The sequence below is a fragment of the Mesocricetus auratus genome, unplaced genomic scaffold (assembly GCF_017639785.1).
Source record: "Mesocricetus auratus isolate SY011 unplaced genomic scaffold, BCM_Maur_2.0 Super-Scaffold_100021, whole genome shotgun sequence".
In the NCBI taxonomy this organism is placed as follows: Eukaryota; Metazoa; Chordata; class Mammalia; order Rodentia; family Cricetidae; genus Mesocricetus; species Mesocricetus auratus.
Genome location: NW_024429202.1, coordinates 10182360 through 10207972, shown reverse-complemented (window position 1 = coordinate 10207972; position 25613 = coordinate 10182360). Strand labels below are relative to the sequence as shown.

The window sequence follows — 25613 nt, the reverse complement described above, 5'->3', positions numbered from 1 at the left end:
TTTTTTTTCCTTATGTATTTGTTTTTCTTTGTCATATATGCTTCCTATAAATTTTTAGAAAATTATAGAGAAATTAATATTGCACATTATTATTAGCAACACCGTGACTATGAGAGTTTTTGATGTTTTTCCCATCCAGCCTTTTTTGTTTGTATGTTTTTTATAGAATTAGGATCATAATATGCAGAGAACTTTACCTCCTGTGAATTTCACCAAATTTTTTCCGATGCGTTATCACGGCAGGTCAACCTGTGTGTGTGTGTGTATACATTTGTGCACGTGAGACTGAATGTGCATACAGCCAGGCACACACATGCAGAAGGCAAAGATCAATCAATGTTGAGTGTCTTCTTTAATTGCTCCCTACCTTACTTTTTATTCTTCCACTAAACCCAGAGCTTACCATTTCAACTACACTGCCCTGGGCTTCCTTCTCTCTTTACCCATTCTCCCAAGACCTAGAGTCACAGACATGCACTGTCATAGCTGGATTTCCTTTGGGAGCTGGGGATGCAAACTCAGGTCCTCATGCTAGGACGGTAAGCCCTTTAAGCTGTTCAGTTACCTCTCTAGCCCCTGAGCACTAGTGTTGGTAGCTGTGCAACCTTCTCAAGTATGAGTTTAGTAGGCGTTTCCTCTTCTGCCCTTGATTGAGCATTCAACTTGCTTTTCAACATTCAAAAAGTCATATATAACATGAAAAATAAAAGACTCAGAGGCTGATATTGGGGTTCAAACTTCAAGATGAAGATCTGGAAAGCAAATCAGTTTGGGCACTAGCTCTCACTCTACTTCAGACTGAAATGGCTGACCCGTGAGCTTTCCTAACCCTCAGACTGAAACATCCCCTCAGCGTGGCTGGAGAATCCTGGGACTTCAATGTCTTCCTGTCCTCAATGTGGCTGGAGAATGAATTCCTGATACCGACTACTGAAGACCCTGCTCCTATCTTTTATACCTCTCTAGTGCTGGGATTAAAGGCATGTGATCCCAGGTGCTGAGATCATCTTTGTGTGAGCTGTTTCTCTATAGGACTGGATCAGTCTTGTGTAGATCTGGGTGGCCTTGGACTCACAGAGATTCGTCCAGCCTTTTAATCCTAAATCCTAGGATTAAAGGTGTGTACCATAACCCCCTTGCTTCTGGTTTCTGGGATTAAAGTGTGTATCACCATTGCCTGATCTCTACAGCTTGAGGCTAACTTTGCTTTCTGAATCATCAGGCAAGCCTTAATAAGTCATAAATAATATACCACCACAGTCATAAACTATACTGAGACAATTTTTAATTTTGTCCATGTACATGAGTGCAGGTGCCTGTGAGGGCCAGAAGAGGGCGACAGATGCCCTGGAGCTGGTATTACAGGCTGCTGTGAGCAACTCCAGGTGGATGCTGGTTTTCTTGCTCATAAACAAACTGCAGTCCTCTGCCAGAGCAGCAGGAACTCCTAACCATGGAGCCATCATCTCTCTAGTTTCTTTTATGAACATCTTTGAGCACATTTGTGTGTGCGCACATGCATGCGTGCATGCTCAAGCTTTAGCTCATTTTCTAGGCCCAGTTCTTAAGGTTCTCCCTAGAAAATTGATACTACTTTTATTACATTTGTTTGTGTGTAGATGTGTGTACATGTCTGATAATATCCATGTGTATGTGCAGGTACACACCCACTTGGGTGCATGTCTGTGTGGAAGCTAATATCAAATGCTTCCGCCAGTTTCTAACCACTTACTTTTTGAGATGGCCTCTCAATGAACCCGTAGCTCACCAATCTTTCTAGACTGGCCAGGCAGCAATGCTCCAGGGCTCTGCTTGTGTCCTTCTGCCCAGCATCTTCGAGGTTACCTGTGCAAGCCAGCATGCCAGCAAGCCATTGAGTGCTGGAGATTCAAACCCAAGCCCCTATATTTGCAAGGCAAACACCTGTTGCTTTTCAGGGAGAGTGGCGTAATGGACAGCTTCGCGAAGTCGTGCACAGGAATGCGGCTCTCGCCTCTGTCCCGTTTGGAGGCTCTCTTCATGTGAAAGTAAGAGCCAGCTGACATCAGCGCGTTGCAGAGACAGCTCTGCTCTGGAATTATTTGAGCCTGACAGTCAGCACCAGGAAGTTAGACCTTCTCTGGGTACTTAAGGATGGTGAACAGAGTTCACATACTGGAGTGCTTATAATTAAGTCTAGGGTAGTGTATAGTGTCTCTTCTGGTAGCTGTTGTTAACAGCTTGTCACATGGATGCCTGGGTGGCTGTTGGATATATCCTGTTTGGCTTCTGAAACACCTTAAACTGAGCAGAAGACAGTACCCTTGCTTCACAGAGAACTGCCTCACTGGTTTCTTGATTCGGCAAAGCCTGGTTTTGGATCCTGCAACATGAGCAACAAGGATGGGGGCTCATTTACCATAGTTGTGTTGTGTCCTGTGGTTCAGAGTAGCTTCTTTCCTTCTGTGTAGGCAAGCTTCAGATATGCATGCATGTCTTTGTTCACCCTCTACTAAACAACACAGTGTGTTATTATAGACCCTTGTAAAATATCCTGTATGGTACTTACCTTTTCATTTTGACCGTCGGGGGCAGGAATGAGTGCCACAGAACACTAGAGGATGTCAGAGGACAACATGGGTAGTAGGATTTTCCTTCTACCACGTGTGTTTAGAGAACTGAATGCAGGTCATCAGGCTTGTGGCAAGCACTTTTCCCAATGAGTCATCTTACTGGCCTGCATAGTATACAATTTTGAATAAATGCACAGGATAAACAGGTGGGATCTTTAAAAATTATATTCAGATGCTCACTATTAAAAGTTTTTAATTTGATAGCTAATAAGGTTAATGTTTCTAAAAAGAGAGTGCCACTGAAAACACTTGAGTTTCCGTTGTAACCATTTTCATTAAATCAGGCAATTACCAAGGTAAGCAGTCACATTGATTTATTTTCTTCCATAAAATTATCTGAAAGACACAACTAATATAATTTTTAATCTGACCTATTCAACTACTAAAGCTAAAAGCTCAGTAAATGTATCTTGCCCAGAAAATAATCAGTATCTAATTGCAACTTTTAAAAATTAACTTCTTTGCCGGGCGTTGGTGGCGCACGCCTTTAATCCCAGCACTCCGGAGGCAGAGGCAGGAGGATCTCTGTGAGTTCGAGGCCAGGCTGGACCGACAGCCTCTAAAACAATACAGAGAGACCCTGTCTCGTAAAACCAAAAAAATAAAAATAAAAATTAACTTCTTTTAGGTAAGCACACAAATTATTGGTGGGCTCACACATGTGTGTCATTATACTGTGTTCTCAATGTTCCCTGCATCCCCAATTTATACTTGCCTTTGGAGTTTTGATAATTTCTCAAGAACGGTATTATTTATTTGATCCCAGGTACCATGTGAATTTCAAGATGGAGAGTGATAAATTCAGATCAACTAGTGTGTAGTTCAAACTGTGGCTTATTTGCCCCTGGGCATAATCTTTTAGTCCTGAGCAGTGAAACCAAAGCAGTAAGGTGGGAATATGTTAAGTTGTCCCCTCCTGTGGACATGGGCAATGCTCATGTCATCCTGTATGACGTAGGGAACAATGTCTGTAAAAATACAAGGTTACATTGCGGTCAGGGAAGCCTTCAGAAACTAAAGGGCTTCAGGTGTGTTTATTTGAGGCTCTTTCTTTATTGATATGTTTATCTCTTGGTGATTTCTCCTCCACACAGCTGTTGTTTCATGGTAAGCTTCAACATTTGCTTGAAACGCTTGCTTGGTCACATTTGCCAAAGACGTTCCTCCTGGTCTCTTAATGCCACAACACTTCAAGAGGCTGCGGAGATGCTTAACTGGCACCTGCATGTTGATTTCCTGGCAGCACTGTGCGATTCTCACTGGTGAGGAGGGACAGTTTTTTCCTCAGTTCTGTTTGCAGCAACACTGGGAGAGCCAATGTCTTTGACCTGGAATGCTAGCAAGATGGCAAGGTGTTTGGAGACCTGACCTCCCCACCCCCTGCACACAGACAGGCTTGGGAAGGTCAGCCATGGGAGAAGTGAGGTGGAGTGGTTACCTGACCAGCAACCATGGATCTGTTCTGTTAGATCCATATGACCTGAGGCTGTACCCCTGTATCTCTTGTTTTGTAAAAAAAGTTGCTTAGATGATTAGCATGCAAGTTTGTGATATTAAATTTAGAAAGCTTTGGATAAGGTTCCATCATGTACCAGTGAATTAATGCATGGGACATGGGTCAGTCTACAGTGGTCCTGGAGGAAGCCCAGGCTTGCAGTTTTGCCTGTGTGTCTCTCTTCCTTTGACCTTTACATAGCCAGCCCCAAGGAAACCCAATGGTGAGAGAAAAGTAAATGCATATGATTGATGATTGATGATTGATGATCATCCGGAGCTTTGAACTCGGAGCTTTCCCAGTGAGTTAGCTCCTCATGGTACCCATGGTTTTATGTTTTAAAATGTTGTTTCAAATCTCACACTCTAAGTATGACTTTACTTATTCCAAAAATTTGGGGTAATATTACCTTAACCTAAGTGATAAAGACTAAACACACCATATGTTTACCAAATTCTTATTGCCCTTCACTGAACCCCTTATTTTAGCTCGACCATTTCAAGGTTTCAACAACTACTCTTGCCATTGGCTTATGAGTCAAGATAAAGTATGAGGCTATGAGGTTATGTTATATAAACAGAATTAAAGATAGTTAATATGTTTTCAGGAAAAATAGTGGGTATTTTTTGATGCCAATATAATTTCCAAGGGTGTGTCTCAGAGGAAAGAAAATCTAAAGACTACATGGGTTAGAGACCTTTACTAATGGAAACTCCTCATACCTGGAGGCCTAAAATGCGTTTCTGAGCTGATGACACGGGCACCCCCTCACTCCATCCCCCACAGACTGTGAGTTCCTTGTGGATGACTCCACATCTGGAAGCCAAGGTTCTACATCCTGGCCCAGTCCTCGTTCTGTCTTTGTTCAGCGACTTTCCTCCTTCCTCTTCATTCTCACATACTGGTCCCAGGGACCTTAATGTCTAAAAACCAAAAGAATGCTTCTTTCCCTTCCCCCAAATAAAAAACATTAGTTAGCAGTTATTTTGGGGTTCGTTGATGAACTTCTACCTAGTCTGAGTTTAACTTTATTATCTATTTGATAAGAGGTCATCTTTGAGGTATTATGTTTTAGCCAGATTTTTTTTTAATTTTAGTGTTCTTTTCCAAAAATGGGTCAGTACCTTTAGAATTTCCCAGAGTACCTATACAATTACATTTTGTGTGTGTGTGTGTGTGTGTGTGTGTGTACATGTGTGTATTAGTGGGCATGCAGGCAGTGCGTATGGAGAACAAGGTTATTTTGGCAACACAACACATGAGTTGAGCTGCTCTACAACAGTGAGACAGTGTCTCTCACTGAAGCCAGAGCTCACTGACTCTGCTAGCCTGGCCAGCAAGCCCAGGGAACCCCTCTTTCCACTTTCCAGCTCTGAGATTACAAGCCTGCCTGGCTCTTCTATGGGTGCTAAGGTTTTCTGAACTTGGGTCCTCATGCTCGCCTGGTGAGCACATTCCAAACTGAGCTATGTCTCCAACTTTCTTTCATATTTGTGTGCAGCCTTTGATCCGTGCTGGGGGTGGAGCCCAAGACCTTGTGCAGTCTGAGCGGGTACTTAGCTTTTTCTCCTCATTCTCAGACTGGTAATATTTTTAAGCACAATATGCAAATACTGTCATGAAGTTATTCATCCTACATTATAAGGTACCCGCCAGTCATATCTTTTGTCAATCACAGCAGTGCAAATGCTGCCAAATATGTACGATACTTTCCCTAATTGCAAATTGACTTTTTATGGCTACTTATTGAAGAACCCCAGGAGGCCAATAGAAATCATGGAGACGCGGCTGCTAAAGACCAGATATTATTTCTTCAACTGCCTATCGTAACAAATAAACCACCAATCTGCTTATAAATAAATCAAAAATCCTTGTAATACATATCAAACTAAGAAGCAACTGTATAAAGCGTGTCAACATGGAGTGTTATGGGAGTGCTGGACCTACTGATAGTCTGAATAGGATCACTTTGCTAATGAGAACCACTCTGAGGACATGGTAACTGTGGAAGATTTCAACTGGACAGTCTCCCATCCCTATTCCCAAGAATTGTATTCTTCCATCAATTATATCTCTTCTAGATTTCATCAATCCTCAAAGAGCCACCACTCTTTACTGAACCTGTACTTATGGTGCATACATGCTCTGATACATGTATGGTCTATTCACATGTGTATTAATTTGCTGATTCCTACTGGGATATGTATGAAAAACAATAGTACTTAAGCACCATATAAACGAAATTAGAGTTCAGGAGACTCTCAGCTTCTTTTGAATTTGCTGTACCTACCCCTGGACATTAAGTAGCTAACCCTGAAGAAGGTACCTGCTCATTCATCCTTGTGATGGCTGCAGCACATGTCGGAAGAGCTCGCCTCTGCAGGGCTCTCCTGGGTTAATGGGAAAATGAACTGACTATCCACTATATCCATTTTGAATAATTCAGAAGCGTAGCTCTGGAGCTGCCAACACCTTCAGATGTCTTTAGAGCCTTTGTTCTCGTCACATAATTGTTAAGTATAAAAATAAGTTGAGGCTGAGGAGACGGGGTAGCAGTTAAGATCACTCACTGTTCTAGCAGAGGACCTGAGTTTGGTTCCCAGAACCCACACGGGTGGTTCATAACTGCCTATAACTATGGCTCCAGGGCATCCAACAGCTTTGACCTCTGAGGGCACCAGAATACACACACACACACACACACACACACACACACACACACACGCACACACACACACACACAAAGAAATTTAAAACAATAATTGCACACAAGTTTGTCTGTTTTTTTTTGTATCAATAAGATTGTTCATTCTAGAATGCTTACTGATGGCGAAAAATCAAACCCCGAGTGTGACTGATAGCAGTGTCATGATTTCAAGGCAGATAAACCAAGGGATCCTTATGTCCCAAATTCAGATGGTTTGGAAATGTTCCTGTCCTGGCAGGCATGGTGAATCCTGTTCTGTTTGGTGGAACTTGGACAGAGAGCAATTGAACATGGAAAATAGTCTGTGTATCTACACAGCAGCCACTAAGCATCAGGTCCTGGGCTCAGTTCTTCACAAGAGTCTTGCACACAGGACTGCAGGAGACACCTCGGCTTCTGTTCTGATTGTTCAGATGAGGGCACTGAACTTCAGGGAGACTGAACAACTATGTTTGGCTTTTCAGGAGGAGAATCTAGAACTCCCCAGTGGTGTCTTTGTCTCACAGCCCATTGAGCTATGCAGCTACTCGTGGAGGAGTGGGCTAAGACTTCAGGGCCATCGCTTCCAAGGCTGTATTGCTTCACTTTATGATGGTGTGAACTAGCACCAGCATGCTTTGGGCCACCTAAATGCCCCTCCCTACACAGCAAATAATACCGTCACATGGTTTGGAGGTTTGATTTTTAAAAGTAATTATATTGATGCCGTTGCTATTTTAGCAGTTGTGGGCTGGCAGGAAGGAACACCAGTCTTACTAATTAAAAAGCCATGTGAGTGCATGGTACACTGTTACAGGAGAGGTGTGGGTTTGTATGGGGAGATGCTTGGAGTGAGAGGAGCATTCCCAAGTCCCTCCTGTCCCCCCAGTCCCTACCCTCCATGTTGTGCTTTTCAGTATCTAAGGCAGAACAAGGATGAAAGGTGATAGCAATGTGTCATTGTTCAAGCATTAAATCCAGGTCAAGGATTTGAATGCAATTGTTCTTATAAGACAACCTGCATTGTTGTATTATAATGGTTAAATCATTTCATTGAAGCTGGTGACTTTAGAGAAATTATAGGACCTTGCTTTCATGTTGGTACATATTTAAATACTCTATAGTAAAGAAAACATTTGAGTGAAATTGGGAGTGGAAGCAGCACATTTCCTAAACATTAATGTGTTCATTTTTCACATTCAAGCATAATCAGTTATTCTGCTTTGCTCCCTTCTGCAATGCACTTGAAGGAAACACAGTGTTCCCCACCCACCGCGGTCTGGCCCACCCACCTCAAGCCTTTCTCAAAGGATACGGCATAATGTGTCCTTTCCATCTATAAACACTCCTAGGGAAGCTTAAGGTCTAACCTTGTGTAGGATCCTCATTGGGGAGTTCTCTAATGTACCTCTCACTGGCTCGGCCCATCAGGGTCTTTAGACTAGTGCTTCTTAACCTTCCTGATGTCATAATCCTTTAATACAGCTCCCCCAACATAAAATTATTTTCACTGTTACTACATAACTGTACTCTTTCGAATATTTGTAATATAAGTATCTGATATGCAGATATCTGATATGTGACCCTGTAGGAGTGAACCCCACAAAGCTATCCGCCCAACAGGGCGTGGTCAAGGTAGAGATAAAAGGAAGTGAAAGGTAAAGGGGCTTCCCTTTTTCTCCTGGAAGCCAGCCACGCTTCTAACTCCTGGTCTGTGCGACTCTCTCTCTCTCTGGTAAATAAATATATTGTTTTCCCTATATAGTATCGAATATCGTTATATCTGGTACCAGAAGTGGGGTTCACTCCTACATGACCCCTGTGAGTTGTTTGAGTCTCCAAAGGGATCTCGACCCATAGGTTGAGAGCCACTGCTTTAGACTCTTTGCTGACATCATTATCATCTGATAACTCACGCTCGAATGAGATGGGAGATTTCCTTCTGAACATTTGTATCTCTTACCGGTTGATGAAGAAAACACTGATTGGCTGATTGGCCAGGCAAGAAGAATAGGCAGGGCTAGATAAGGAGAATTCCAGGAAAGGTAGGCAGATGGAGTCATCATGTAGAGCCCGGAAAGAGAGGATGTGCCAGGCATTCTCAGGTAAGCCAAGACCATGTGGAAATGCATGGATTAATAGAAATGGGTTAATAATTAAGACAGAGCTAGCAAATAAGAAGCCCAAGCCACCGGCCAACAGTTCTTATAATTAACATAGAGTCCGTGTTCATTTGGGGCTGTAGGGTGTCGGGACCAGCTGGGACAAGAACCTCTCTTTACACGCTTGCATGCTGCTCATGACATAGAATCATTTTCTCATTAGTGCTGTAACACTGTGTGAGTGTGGGCTAGGAAGTGGTGCGGGCCCTTCCTGAGCAGGGAAAGTAACTGCTATGCCGGGATTTTAAAGACTCTGGTTGCAAAGGTCTCAGAGTCTGCACCAGATGACACCATTAGTGACTCTCCTGAGCAATGGAAGGCAAACTGCTCTTCCGTGTAGAAGGCCAGAAGGAGGTGACAACCTTGCAGCCTGTTTTCTGCTCTCCAGTATTGTGTAGGTCCCAGTCCTCGTAACTCTGAGAGACAACAGTGAGTGCTAGTGAAGGAGACAGAAAGCTTGGGCATGGCAAAGGAGCCATGTGCAAGAACTGTGGAGATCTGGAAGGCAGAAGGAGGGTTAAAAGCCATGCCGAGGTAACTGGAGAAATGACTATGACTCACAGTGCTTGCTGTGTAAGCATGAGGGCCTGAGTGTAGATCCCAGCACCCAGGTGTGAAACAGGTATGAGTACTCTCAGTGTTGTAGGGGGTCAATACAGTGTTATGGGGGCACACTCAGAAGCGTGGATCCATGGAGGAAGGTTACCAAGTCCAAGGTGTAAACACAGGGAAAGGTTACCAAGTCCCATTGGATAAACTGTCTTATCTGCACTTGTTCTGCTGATGACCTGGCTAGAAGAAGGACACATCGTCTTGCCATCCTTAGAAAGAGAAGTGTGCTTGAAGAGGGTCATACATTAAAATAACCTTGGAGACGAAAGTGATCAGATCCAATTTAAAAAGTATACACCATGTTTGTGGTTCACCACCATGTCTTCCATGACCGAGCCTCTTGCTGGGAAACAAACATTCATTCATGAAGTGGTGTGTGGTTTTCTAGATGGAGTCAGTGACTGTGGGTAGAATTGCTTATGTTTTTACTCATCTTCACTAGGTTATTTTCTATAACTTTATTAATTATTTGTTTCAGACATGAATACATGCAGACTAAATTACCATAAATCAAAAAAGTTAAAGAAAAATTAATATAAAAAGAAACACATTTCAATGTATATTTTTAAGAACTGAACCATTTTTTTCTGAGTGGCTCAACAAATCCTCAAAAATATCCAACAATTTTGAAAAGAATTTCCTGATTTATAAAGGTAAAGGTGAGAATTGAAATAAGACAACGTTTACCTAGTGAAAAGTACCCTTGTTTTTCCCCTCTAAGAATGCAATTGGGTATTCCATTTGTCTTCCATTATTGTTGGATCAGAAGCATTGCAGGGTGCCAGCCATGACAGGAAGAGAGAAGAACGCCCAACATATGGGATAAGATGTAAAGAAATGTTAACAAAAAGGTTCCCTTTGCCAAGAGTTGTAAATGACAACACATGTGCAGACAGGAATGCAGAAAGGAGGAGGCAGATAGCCATTCTAGAAGATGCTTCACCACTTAGTGGTATCTATGGTGCTCAAGGTTCCCTGTAGCTGCTTATAAAGCCTTGACTGTACTTTTCTCTATTGTGAAAAATGGGTACTTCAAGGTAATGGAGTGGCAAATGAAACAGGGAACCCTGTTAGAAAGATACTTACCTCAGGGTGCAGTCTGGTTTAAGATGAGCAGACAAAATATAGAGATGATGACACCCACAGTGGGCTGAGCCCTCTCCCATCAATTAGAAAGTGTCAAGACAGTATCCCACAGACATGCTCAAGGGACACCTGAATGAGGCAGTTCTTCAATTGAGGTTGTGACAAGTTGAATAAAAATTAACCAGGACAGTATTCAAGGCTGCGCTGGTGTCTGTAAGTTTGACACAGATAAAACCTTCTGCAACTGTTTCTTCTGTTGCTGCTAATCTTTCTATTGATGGAGTTGGTACTGAAATTCTTGGTTCTTTCTCAACAGCGGTGAACTGTCTGGTTTGCTGGGCTAAGCAATAGTTTCCATTTAATAGCTCCTCAGAAATTATGGGGAGCATTTTAATATGGCAAGAATAGAAACATTTACTTGTCTCGGAGAGGAAAACCATCCTGCCATAGAGAGATTTTTCTCTTTCTCCTTCCTCCTTTCCCTTCAAGCTTTTGGTTTCTTGGTAGCCTTGTCAGAGGGAGAACAACATGCCTCCTCAGCAACTAAATCAGTTCTGAATCCCCTTCCGCCCTGCAGGCAGCCTTCTAGTCTGTGGCTCCTTGTTAAAAAGACTTCCTTATTTTTACTTTATGGGCGTGTGTGGGCACAAGTGTTCATACATGTACCAAGTGTGTGTAGGTGCTTGTGGAGGCCAGAAGAGGTCATTGGATCCCCTGGGCTGGAGTTATGGATGGCTGTGATGGGAGCTGCCTGCCATGGGTCTTGGGAACAGAACTGCTCTGAAAAAGCATGAGATCTTTAAACACGGACACATCTTATTGGTCCCCAATAATTCCCTTTAGACTAAAAGGCCTGGGCTCTGTTTTCTTCAAGGCCGCTTCTCTCTCTCTCTCTCTCTCTCTCTCTCTCTCTCTCTCTCTCTCTCTCTCTCTCTCTCTCTCTCTCTCTCTCTCTGTGTGTGTTTTCTTTCCATTCCCCCTCTCCCTCCCCAGGCCTCCACACCCTTTGTGAAGGTAGAAGGTGAAAGCTGACAGGATCAATTTTCCTTCAGTTACCATGGCAACATTCACAGACTCTGCTGCTCACTTTTGAAGCCTCTTCCTTCTGTGAGAAGTTATCCTGCATATAATTACTTGCCTTGTCCCAGAGGCTTCAGGCACTAAGTTTCCTCCACAGAATGGCAGGCCCCCTAGCTATCTCCAAGTGTCTCTCACACTGGCACAGGCATTCACTACCTGGGAGTCACTCACCTCTTTCTTGGTTCTTAGGAAAAAATGTGGTCAGAGATGGTGAATCTTCAGCTCTATGATGGGAGCCCAGGCTGGAACTGCTCATTTATAAATGATAGCTTTGAATTTTTTTTAAAGTTCCAGGGAAATTAGCCTATGGAGTTTCTATGATCTTGCATATTTGTAAAGACTGTTATGGTTCCTCTCTACCGGCCCACACTTGGGTGCTTTGTTCAGGAGTCCCTTTATAAGTTCATCTCAAGGAATCCAGCCGTAAGCTGTCAGCCGTTTCCTTGAGCAGCACAGTCCCTTCTGTTTGGGGCGAGTGCTCCCATATTGCTTGCTTTTGTTTGGTAGGTTACAGGTGGGTTAGTCTCTGTAGAAACAGGTTCATCTGGCTTGCAAGAACATCAGCTGGTGAGGTGTAGTAGTGCCAATAACACTGGCACTTGGGACGCTGAGGCAGGAGGATGGAACGTTTAAAGCCAACCTGGGGAAACATAAATACCGTGTGCCAAAACAGTAGCAGTGAGAGGGAAAAGCACATCCTCATCCTCTCACTCTTCATTAAAGATGAGTTTCCTCTAAGGAATGCTGAGAGTGAGAGAAACAGTCTTCCCCAGGGAAGAGCACACAGACTGCTTATGCAATACCAAATGGTCAGCCTGAAAACACACATACAGATGTGTGTGTGTGTGTGTGTGTGTGCATTACATTTGTGCATGTAACAACAATTAATTTAAAAGGCCATGAATTTGGAAGAGAGCAAGGAAAGGTGTGTGGCAGGGTTTGTAGGTAGAAAGGGGAATGAGGGAAAAGATATCTTATGACTAAAGTTATCACTAAGTACATACAGCATCATTAAATAATAATACCAGAACTAATGTAATTAATGTAATGTAATAATGTAAATAAGATGAGCCTGTGACACTTATCAGATTGGTCTGAATAATCATAAAAGTATTGACAAAATTTTAAAGAAATATGAAAATATGGTTGACATATTTTCTCACATACACATAACATAATACAGACTGAGAAGATTGTATTTCTGTATTTAGGATTGAATACACAAACACGTGCATATCTCACAACAATGAATGAGAACCAGGTCTTGGGCCACAGATTTAAGAGAGAGCAAGGGGGTCAGCTGAGGGGGGGAAAAGGAATGTAAGTTAATTTCAAAGAGTATGGCAAAAAGAGGACTTGAAGTTATAAGAGAGGAGTGAGGGGGACCCAGGAGGGCTTGTAGGGAGGACAGGAAAGTGGATATGATAGAAATATACTGTATTCATTACATTCACATAGAATAAGTAAAAACATCATTTAAGACAGGTTTTCTTTTTAAGCATGGGTTTCCCCATCTAACTCTATTATAGTGATCTTATTTTAAAAAATGATTTATTCAGGTAGGCTTGTGGAAATGAAGTACAAATCCCCCGTCTGCTTGTTCCATCATGCCCTGAGTAGACTTGGGCTCTTCCTTCACCTTTCATTAGAAGACCACACAGGTGTGCCCCTCCTCCTGGGAGGCCAGGTATAAAGGCATTATTGCAAGCAAGAAGGTAAATCCCATCACTGCCCTAGTGTGCAGGGAGATGAAACAGACAACTTCCTTGGGTTAAATGCTCCTTAAACATCCCTAGGATGCTGTGCCATTGGGGACTTGAATTAATTATACTATGGTCCAGTATGGGCTGGAGGGAGAACAGTCGCTCCAGGAGTCATCCGGAAGAGAGACATAGATAATAAAAGACATAGATGAAAACCATGACTTGAAAACTTTATGTTCCCAACTCTTTCAGGACTGATCCCAGGTGGTATCAAGAATAGCATGAGGTTCCCACAGCTCAGCAGGTGTGAAAATTCTGCAAATGAATTAAATAGGTTCCATTATATGTCACAAGCTTCTCTAATGGTTTCTACAGAGTGCAGCCTAAGAACTTCGCGTCTCCCTTTTGTGTCTCAGGGTCCCAGCACGGCTTGCGGTTACTAATATTATACTTCAGTCTCTATAAGATGAGAAAAATGAACAAAAGTCTTGTCTTATCACCCCCTAGGAATATCTAGACATGAAAGTATCAAAAGGTTCATTAAAAGGACCCCTCCTAGGAGGCCGGTCCAAAAGTGAATGCTGAGGGTAGGGTTTAACTGTAACATCATTACTATGCATGTAAGCGTGTTCATCCATATATCATTAGAGACTTTACATATTTCATTTACACTTGATTCTAGAGCTAAAGGGATTATTTTAAAGTGCTACAGATTTTTGTGTAGGTTTATATTCTTTAAAATTTTAAATGGATTCTCTTAACCTTATCAACTTAAAGGGGGCTATCAGAATTTCTTTCCTACTGCCCATTAAAGCAACATTACATTTCCTAAGTTTTTGTTAATATTCAAGTAGAAGTTGTCATCTTTTAGTTCCTGTAAACTAACAAATCTCCTGCAATCTAATTGCTCATTTGTTTTTAAGTCAGAACTGGACTTGAAGTCAGAGTGAATTATTCATTAGTCACTTCTAACTGTTCTATCCTTTATTTACCCTTATCAGTCATCTACAGCAGAGAATTGAGGCCTAGCTTCTCTTAACTGTTGCAAGTGACTTTGTATTATTGTTCTTACAATTTTTATCTAATAAAAATATATGCAGACTAAATTGTTGAGCCCACTCCAGTGAATAATCCCCACCCATGCTCATGCAAACTGCCCTAATGACGTCAGAGGATCCTCACTAAAATGACAGTAGGGGTGGGCAGGAAGACGGCGTCATCAGAACAGAGTAATCAGATGAAAATGATCAAAACGCACTACATGCCTGCATGGGAAGGTGAAAGAATTTTTTAAAACTTAAAGCAAGGTTTTGTATTACTTGTTCATGTCTCTCTTTTTGTAGACCATTATTTTAGTGCTAAAATTCTTGCTTTTCTAGTTTGAATAGGATGGAATATGGACAGATTATGTTATAAGCACATAAACTAAAGGTTTTGCTTGCTGTTGTTTCATGTCGTTTTGCTTTTGAGACTGTCGTTTATAACCAGGACCTGGCCTCAGCCTCACAACGTAGCTTGCCTGGGATAACTTTGAACTCCTTCTCTTGTCTCTACCTCCCATGAGCTGGGGAGTTCTGCCATTCCTGTCCTAATGACATTCCCAGTTCTTTGCTTTTGTCTTGTGAGATGAGGTGTCTGGTGTGCTAGGAAGGCAACCTTTTTGTTTTATTTTTTATTTATCTTGGCTTAGGGACAGGCTGGCCTGGCACTCACTAGGTAGCCAAAGTTACACTCAAAATCATGGCAATGCTTCTGCCTCAGCCTCCTAAGTACCAAGATTACATGTGTGAACCCTCACACCCAGATCAAGTGCAAGGTTCAGGGTTACAGGTGTGAACCCTCACACCCAGATCAGCTGCAAGATTCAGGATTGCAGTAAAGCTGGTTTAAGCATCTCTGTGAATGTTTACAGTTTTATTTTTTCTTCTGTATCTCCTCAACTGTTCCCAAGACTTTCCAGTTAGCCCCATCCTTCTGTACCCAGCTCAGGACTGTACAGAGCAGAAGCCCCGAGGGACAAAGAACACACTCATCCTCATGGGATGGATGACCCCAGTATGAGAAAGTCGAAAACGTCAGCATTCGGGCATTTGGAAATTTGAATCTCAAGAAAGTAGTGACTCTGTGACAATAACAAAATCCATCTGAACTAGATGTCCCTTATCACCCCCCCCCTGATTTCACTGTACCATAGACAGGTCTGTGAGGAATGAAATCACAGAGGTTTGGAAATCAATTCTTCGTGAAGAAATTGAGTGATGGTTCTGCCTGAAGTTTGTAAAAAGGAGAAAGGATTTATTCAGGAATGCATGAGACAGGCATGTGTCCAGTGGCTGTATATACATGAGACAGGCATGTGTCCAGTGTCTCCTGCTCTCTAGCCCCGGTAAACCTGGTGTCTTTGTCCAGCAGATTATATTTAGAGTAGGAAGCATACACCTGTAACCAGGAACCTTACGTTGGATATGGGTGTGTTAGCTCACACCTGTAATCCTCAACCTTCACTGCCAGTCTTTGCATGTTTAATTAACAAATGCAATTAGGTAGCTTGAAAAATCCTATATGAATGTTACTTTCACGTGCCAGCAAAGAAATTAAACGATGGCTGACCCTCTACATTCCAGCTTTCCACCCCTACGCAACAGTGAGTACCGCTCAACCGTTATACACTCATGGTCCTTCAATTTGTAATAGTTAAATACATTTCATTTTGCTGTTATTGATACTATGGATATGGGCTTATCTTTTATTTTAATTACCGTTTCCTTCTCAAAGTCGTTTCCTTCCTTCCAAGAGGATCTGACAGGACTCACACCAAATATTCACAATGTTGGTTCTCATTTTTCATTATGATGATTGATGTAGGCTTAACCTTCAGGGGCAGATACCAGACTGTGAAACTTGTTGACAGATTTAACAGTTGGACGTGAAAAACTACCTCTCCCTTGCCACTGGTATACTGTTGATGAGCTTCAAAATAATAATAAATATCCGCTATTTGCCTGTTGTTTGGGGAGCTTCAGGATGCCTTCGCACAGACTCCTTGTAAGTTAATCAAGTGTCTCTGCATTTTTGCTGACAAGCAGACCTCAGCTCCCATTTGTAGGGAAGGATTGCCCCTGAGGGATTCATGGTTTTTGTTTTGTTTTTTAATTGATTCTTGAAAATGCGTGTTTTCTGCTGCTAAGGAAGTTCTGAGCTTCTCCACTCCTCCCATGGGAGGTTTTCTATTTTAATAGTGGTGTCTCTTTTCCAGATCCTCTGGTGGAAATGTCAAACAACAGAAGAGCGCCTAAATAAATTATGACAGACCTAAACACTGCTAGGCGATATGGCTATTAAAGTTAATGTTATTTTTCTAGCATGATGGTACATGCCTATAATCCTAACACTCTGGAGGTGAGGCAGGAGGATTAAGATTTCAAGGACTTCTTAAACTATGTAATGAGTTTGAGGTTGACCTATGCTACATGAGACCCTGTCTCCAAAAAACAAAAACTTAAGAAAAACAAAACCAGAAAAGTCGTTCGGCTGGCGTTTGTAGTACAAGAACATGCTCCTAACTTTTAGAAAAAAATTAACATGTATAAAAAAAGAACTAGAGCGGATTGCCAGACAGCTCGGAGCATAAAGTGCTTGCCACATAAACGTGAAATGCTCTCGGTTGCATCCTCAGCTTGCACATAAAAAGCCTGGTGCAGAGGCATGCACTCACAATCCAAGAACCAAGGGGTAGAGACAAAAGGAGCTTTGGGACTCATTGGTTAGCTATTTGGCTAGCTTCAGGTAAGTGAGAGACCCTGTCTTACAAGGTCAACAGCATCTGAGGAAACTCACCTGAGCTTGACCCCTGGCCTTCCTATGTACATGTGTGCGTGCGCCCCTGCATGTACGTGGATATGAGCACATACCCAAAGGTTTTATAGCATCTCCACACACCAACTCATCACATCATATCACACACACACACACATACACACACACACACACACACACACACACACACACACACACACGACAGAGACAGAGACAGAGAGAGAAGGGGGAGGTGCATGGGAATAAAATACACCAAACTATTAGCCAGAATTTTCTTGGACAGCAGGATTATGAACGAGCTCCATTTATCCCCTTCTTATTATAGTTCTTAATTTCCTAGTTTTTCTTTATTGACATGCAATAAAAAATCATGCATGTTGTTTCGTTGTACCCCATGGATATTTTTATTTTCAGCATGTGGATCCTTTGAGTAGTTTGCTATTTTTCTTTTATAACATAGCATCTTCCAAATCAAACATTAAAGGAAATTATTACTTTTGTTCTTAGTGTAAATATTCGAATGAGTGTGTTATTAGTGAATTTTAAGTTGATTATTGCATTCTCTGCTTGTTCCTTCCAGAAAGGAACTCACTGTTATATAATACAGGCAAATACCACTTTGAGGGCTTTGATAGGCATCTGCACTGTCTCTGTCCTTGTGTCTTTGGGCTCTGCTCTTAGGAAATGCTAGCCTGGGCTGAGACACAGAGTGGGAAGCATTTAGTCTCAGCAGAGGGTGGTCCATGGGCAGGTCTGGGAGGGTGCTTGGAGAAACTCCAAGATGCAGTAACAATGTCATAGCCCTGTGGCTTGCCAACCTCACACTTCAAAATCAGAACAACACATTTGTACACCTCTTTAGGTGATGCTGCTTAGAAAAGTTGCCTGAAGGGTCTTTTTTTTTTTTGGTTTTACCAGACAGGGTTTCTCTGTTTTGGAGGCTGTCGGTCCAGCCTGGCCTCGAACTCACAGAGATCCACCTGCCTCTGCCTCCCGAGTGCTGGGATTAAAGGCGTGCGCCACCAATGCCCGGCTGAAAAGTTTACTGAAGGGTCTTAATTGCAAATCAAGAAATAGAAAATTAAAAGGGCAAACCAGTTCAGTTGTGTTGTGGGGCTTAATCATTACTAGACTGCATTGTATTCTCACAGTTTTCTGTTCTTGTGTTCAGTTATGCTTACAAAAGGCTAGCGATCATCTTAGAAATATATTTCCTTGTTTTAATGTTACCATAATGTGACATTTAAAAATACCATTTCTGATTGCACAGTGAATACACTAATCTTGGTGACTCTTTCCATTCCCATTTGAGTTCCTGGCCTCTCCTGATTCTCTTTTTCATTTCTCATGTAACAGCCAACTTTATTCAGAGCATCAGATGATTTATACTCTGAGGGTTTGGAAAAATCACACCAGCAAAGTTCTCTTGAGTTACAGCTGCATACAATCACAAGGACATGCCACTTGTGGCAAAAGCATGTTTTCCCATATGAACGTTTACTTGAATAACAGGGTCAAGCAGTAATGAGTAATCTGAAGTAAAGTCACTCCTATCTGCTACACCTGGGAGGAGGGCACAAACACGTTCCAAGAATAATTCCATGTTTTGAAGAAACCCAGGTCACAAGATTCTTGTCTTGTTTTCTTGAAGTTTTCTCATAAACACTCAGAATTCTCACATGACTCCATTCCCAGACTGTGTTCTGACATCATGGCGTTCACCCCAAGATCATGCTCTTTCAGGCAGCTCCCTGCTGATGACTGTGACAGTGGGAGTTATTTCTGCCCCAGGTAAGGTTCTGGGAGCAGTCTTCTTCCCTCTGGGGAGATGAATTTCTCTAAGTTGCCATGCACACCAAGGTTCTTCTGGCTACATCATTCCATCCTACACCCTGCTCAGATTGTCCAACTTCAATATGATGGTTTTTGCTTTATCTTACTATATTTTATTTTGTCGTGCTTGGTTGGTGAAGGAAAAGTGATATTTCTATTTAAATTTCAAAAGAATTACAGTTCGTTAACTTTTACAAAAGTATAATGAGGAGCAGCAATAATAAAGTTTAAAACAGGGGAATTAACCTTAGAAAACACATTTTTTTAAAAGAAAACACTCTACGTTAAATTTAGGAAATGAAAAAATAATGTGTAGAAACTTCTGGGTATTTTGAAATAAATTTTCTGCTAAAAAGTAATTCAGCTAAATTTACAGCTAGTTCGGTCCAATGCTGGTTCCCCAGCTTTATGACTGGGGTCCATGTGCTCTTACTTGGTCAGGTTTTCTGTTTCTGTGGGTTTCTTCAGCATGGTCTTGACCCCTTTGCTCATCGCTCCTCCCTCTGTACAACTATAGACTTTGATGATCCCCCATGGAAGGCCTCATTCTCTCTGGGGAGTAAATGGGCAGTGGGATGGGGGGTTAGTGAGGGGCATGGGAGGATGGGAGGGAGAGAGAACTGGGACTGATATGTAAAATTAAATTTAAAAAACAGAAAAAAAATTACAGCTAGTTAAGGCAGCATTCTGACTTCCATGGAAATTGCTTTTCTATCTTACTAATTGAACCAGTTTTCTGGCAGCAGGGGTATCAGGCCCAATGTAAGGGAGTGTTCCTAGTTCAGTAAATGTTTTCAAGCTTTAAGTGTGGGTGTGTATTGTGTATTCTTGAGCGTGCACACATGTGTTCATGCATGTCAAGGTGTTGCTGACGATGTCACAGGTCAACTTTATGCAGTCCTCCGTTCTCTCTGTTCACCTCTACTTGGTTCTGGGATTGAAGTCACATTGTCATGCTTGCATAGTAAGCACCCCTACCTCCCAAGCTACCTTTCTGGCCTCACACAAGTGTTTTAACAGAGGTCTTGCATGAATAAGAAGATGTTTTTATGGGGAGGACACCTATTTGTACATGATTTAGTCAGCTTGAAGCCACACGATACTAGCAGATTCCAGGAGGAATACACAAAGTGGTGGATGGGCACATAAACAGTTGAGGGACAGGGACAGTTTATGGAAAACTTAGTCCCAGTGAGGCATGTGAGGAAATATGAACATGAAAAGGTGATCAAAGATTTAGTCAAAGGGAATCATGCTTTCCCATGTTGATTTTTTTTTGTTTTTGTTTTTGTTTCCTTGGGAGGATTCACCTGTTAGGTGAGGAGGATGAGCTAGGCCTCTTCGTCTTCCAGATGAAGAGCCGTCACCCACTCTGCAGAGTAGAATTAGGGCACTAGCTGCTCATAATGTAGGCTGACACTGAGTGGGACCTGTAACTCTTTCCCTTCTGAACTGCCACTCAAATGGAAAAGGAGAGAAGAGTGCTGCCGGGTCGGGGCAGGCCCAGGCAGGACCTAGAGCAGAGTGGCAGAGCTGGAGAACAAGAAAAAAACTAGCGTGCAGTCCAAGGGAACGTTAGATGGGGAGTGGGAGAGGCTAGCCGAGGGTGGCTGTTTATCTCTTAATAAAGGACATAGGGAACAAGAGAAGATGAGACCCTCCTAATTTTCTGGAGGGAGTCGGGGAGAAGAGGTTTTTGCTCTCGAGTTCCAAGGATAAATGGAGTCACCGAAGGCAAAGTCTTTTCCAGCTTATGAAATGAGTCAGTGACAGGTAGGAAGGAGAAACCAGGGCAATTAGAATCCTTCGTTCAAAGACTTCTGAGGTCTTTATCCATTCAAGCAGCGTAGGTTGTTCACCAAAGATGCATTGACTCTTTAAGTCTTTGTTCAAAATAAAGTACTTAAAATAAAGTCGCATGCAGATAATCGCATCGCACAGCTTAGACAGAAGTGCAAGCTACTGGAGTGGATGGAAGGGAGTTCCAATTGAGGGTTAATGTTGGCTTCATTTAAGTTAATTTGTTCCGTTATTGGTTTTACTTTTATTTGGCAAAAAATTAATTGAGTCGGTCTCAGAACTCATCTGACAATATTTTGGCACCAGTTTTGATCCAGTTGTAATTTTTCAAATAAGATGGACTGATACTCATCTGGTTTTCAGCCCATTGGATCCTTATGACGCTTAGTCTTCCTATATACCTTTAATAAACGCAATACTGTTTTGATGTTCTCAGCAATTATTTTTGCTATTAAAATAGTACTCTAATGGGATTAAATAATAATTACTGCATAGATTATGTTAAACTATCTGGAATAACAATACTAAAATTTGAGTCATTAAGCTGTAAAGTTCCCTTCATATTGATGTTTAGATATTTCCCTTTGAATTGAAAATATCTATTTTCATTTTTAGATTGTAGAACAACGTTTTAGGTTATTTATGCCCCTGAAATATGTCATGTTTTTATTTAAAATAAACATTTTGTCACTTTCACTACAGAAACTGTGGTAGTCATCACACAACTAAAAACTTTATAATACAAAATTAATTGTCTTGTGTTTTCATTTACCACAGTTTCAGTGATTTATCATGAGAGCTGTTGTCGAGTTATCTAATCTCAAACATTGTGTTATATTTTGTTGATTCATTTTCAGTGTGTGAGGGTGATGGTGAGTGGGCTTTCGTCCATGCCATAACACACAATGGAGGTTAGAGGACACCTTGAGGGAGTTGGGTTTTTTTCCCACCATCATTTGGGTTTCAGGGACCAAACTCAGGCCATCAAGCTCGGCTGAAAGTGCTTTAACTTGCTGAGACATCTAGCTGGCCCCAGTTACTGATTTGTTTTCTTCTGTCTCAGATTTCATATATAATGCAGTGCTACCATCAAACGTTGCTTGCCAAATTCCCGTCAGAGTTTCTCTAGGAAAAATGAGCATTACAAATCAACTTCATCCCACAGTGTGTTTCAGGTTCACAAATTCCATCTCACTCAACCTCATGAAGGCAGAGCGAAGCTTGCAGTAGCTGCTTTCCCTCCTTTACCCCAAGAGGATGTGCTACCAGTTTGGAAGAGAAGGGCACTTACTAGGGGATTTGATAGCCATGTTAGAACTGCCAGTCAAACTGACAGAGGGCCAGTCTTCTCTCTTCTTGGCCGCTATCCACTGAACTTCTAGTGGAAGAGATTATAGACATAAAAATAGATACAAAAGAAAAAAGCAGATGGCATCCCTGACATGTGGAGACACTGACCAAACCCATGAAACCCTATGTCAGGGTAACACTTTAGAGTTATGAAAATGATGAATGTAAGGAGTCAGAAAGCAGTGTTGAGATGAACTTTCTAGAAGGCTCTGTGGCAGTTGCTGGGAAGAGCATTTATATTTTATAGATTGGCTTAGATGATACTGATTTTTCAAGATCTGGGCCTGGTTTACAGCACCTTACAGTCGTATGAGGGGGTGTATGTGGCATGCATGTGTTTCTCTATATGTGCTCACACATGTGTGCATGTTGACATTGTGCACGAATTGTTAGATGTTGGAGTTATCGTAATGAAGAAAATCATATTTCCTTGAACAGACATCTACTGGTTTTAATCTGCTCCATCCTTCAGGCATAGGACAGTGAACTCTGGTGTCATACTTTATAGTTTTCAATCTTAGCCTGTCAATTTTCCATTAGCCTTATATAAGTTACTTAACTGATAATATGGGAACCATTGTAGGAATTTAAAAAATGTGTGTGTGAGCACAACACAAACACAATGACCTAAGTTTAGGTTTCCAGCACTCATAGAAAAAGGCAAGAATGGACCTAAGCATCTGTAGCCTCAATTGGGTGAAAGGTAGAGTAGCAAATGTATCTCTAATGCTCACTGACCACCCAGTCTTCCTGAATCAACAGCCTCTGGGATCAGTAAGAGATCCAGTCTGAAAAAATGTGGAGAGCAATGAAAGGAGACATCCAGTATGACCTATGACCTGTACATGAATGGCATGAATGTACATACACATGCTACGTGCAAATCACTTAGAACAACTCCTGGGACCCAGTAGGTAACAGTGATAGTGTGTGTGGTCTTAGGGAGTGTTCCTTTGAATTCATTTAATTTTAAGCCCCAGAACCGCGGCCCTAAAACAACAGTTTTAAGGATTTTGTTGCACTCCAACACACATCTGTCTTTGCCTCTTCAGGGATGAGGGGAGAATCTTACTTCATCGGAATGAGGAGCCTGGGGCAGCAGGCATCCATCCCTGAAGATGGGGGACTTTTCTTCCTCTGCTGCATAGACAGAGACTGGGCTGTCACTCAGTGCTTTGCAGAAGAGACCTTTCAAGCAATCACCGACTTCAATGATCTCCCCAACTCACTGTTTGCCTGCAATGTTCACCAATCCGTGTTTGAAGAAGAAGAGAGCAAGGTAAGACATTCTCTCTGAAGCACAAGGAGGTTTGACAACAGCCTTCTTTTTCATTTGGTGTTCGCCTTTTGGAAGGTATTAGATGTGGCCACTTGGCTCTGCATTGGTCATTGGGATCCGAAAAGCCTGGCTGGTATAAGCTAGCTCGGAGGTGGAGGTGTATCTGACTAGGTTGTGTGAAACGGAATCCAGTCATTGCTGGTTTGTAGGTCCAGTTTGTATGTCTTGATTGTAAGAGGTACTCCCTAAGATAGGAAGCAGGTGTTAAAATGCCTGAGCATTGTCTTCCTCCCATTCTCAGAACAATGCAAGATTGTTTTAACCCCTCCCCTTCTTCAAGGTGATGGCTATTCTGGGATGGCCAGAGAAGGAACACTAGCTGGCCATCTGAGTTTTTCTCTTATGTGTGAGTGCATTGGTGGTTGTAACAAATTGTGTTTTACTGCTCACCAACAATGGTAGCTTCTTGCTTTGATATGACTATGGACCAAGTTTGTATAAACATTTTCTAGTTTCTCATTTTTCAGAAGCCAACTTGAGTTAGTGAAATTGTTCCTGGAAACCATGGGAAATATTGCACTTGGGGACCTTAAGAAGTTTATTTTACATTGCAGAACCTGCAAATGGGATAGCTGGATGGGCCTAACCTTCCTGAATATATGTGGATCCCAACTATAAATATTTACTGTTATACCATGTTTAAGCCATTGGTATTTTCTAAGGGAAATGCTTTTTTTTTTAAAAATAAAAGTATGTGGCATGAGATGTGAACACTTTTTGATTGCCATTTTATAAATGCTGTCTTTCTATTTCTGAAGTCCAGACACTGTTGCCTGAGTGCAGCTAATTGGAAGTTTAGTTTCTGAGTTTTATTGGTTTTTGTGATTGTTCTTAATGAGCCACAGAGAAAACGAGTGGGGGGGCTGTATTTCAACCCATTTAAAGACACTGTGTAGCAATATTGTTTTGGCCTTGAACAATTGAAACTGTGGGCTGAAAATAGCTTGAAGTGCAGTGAATTATCTGTGATTAGAAGCTTCAGGGCCATGATTACCAGGCTATTTAAAGCAAGAAAGTAGCACATGCTGTGAAGAAATTGGGATTTTGTTCCTGGATTGGAAAGCAGATTACAAAACAGATTATCATTTATCCAGGGTAAGTTAATTGCTCTGAAATATACTTGCTATAAACTATGACATAAGGCTCTCCATTTTCTCCTTGTACCTTCCATTCATCCAACTGTCACAGTAAAGAGGACTTAGTGGAGGTCTTTATTCTTTCATAGTTGACTACAACTAGTTAGTTGAAGCAATAGGTACACAGGAAGGCACTGATTTTATTTTAAAAAGTGATACTGTGTCCTGAGAGATGTGAACAAATTCACCCTGGGCAGGAAACCGATGACATCTCAAAGTAACAATTGCATATTGGTGAATTAAATGTGCATCTGAGACTTACAGGATTATGGGTGAGGGCACAAATGACTCAGAGGTAACTGCACTGAAAGTCATGCACCTGAGCATGGTGCAGCTCAGGGAATCAAGGGCCCTGGAGTGTTGCATGGCTGCAGGCAGTTTGATAGGTAGGAGGGTGTCTCAGATCCACAGTAGTCCTCACTGTGAACCATATCCTTGGGGAGGGAGGGACTTTCTACAACCTGTAAGTTTAAGGGATTTCCTGGGAAGTCTGTGTTGTTTATTTCCTGAGTTTCCAATTGTCTCCCTTTAGAATCTTCTGAGTTTTACTGAGCCTTTCTTTAGAACTTCCTGAGTCTTAAGGACCTTCCCTCCAGACTGGAATGTCTTAGCATGGAGAATATAGGTGCACACGTGTCATTCAAGACCAGCTGATTGGCTGAACTTAAATGTTGAACCCTGAAAGATGAAGGCATGGGGGGGTGGGACTGTGGTCATGTCTATGTGGGTCTTCTAAGTTGTGATTAGAAAATGGGTTACAGAATATTTTCAATTAGCTTATCTCAAAGTTGCTGTGTAACAGTATGAGATAGTATTTAGTTTTAAAATAATTTGCTAATATATTGATAAATATGATACAATAAGATGGAACCAATTTCATGTGATTGAGAAGCTGATTTATAG

General features: G+C 41.8%; 1 protein-coding gene across 1 annotated transcript in view; it reads left to right on the top strand.

Moving 5' to 3' along the window:
- Rcan2 (regulator of calcineurin 2) overlaps positions 1-25613 on the top strand; it is a 219387-nt gene that overhangs the window by 6203 nt on the left and 187571 nt on the right. The window contains exon 2 of the mRNA XM_005072303.4: positions 23288-23514. Within this exon, the coding sequence (XP_005072360.1) occupies positions 23290-23514 (225 nt within the window). The 5' untranslated portion in view covers positions 23288-23289. The remainder of the gene's footprint in view (positions 1-23287; positions 23515-25613) is intronic.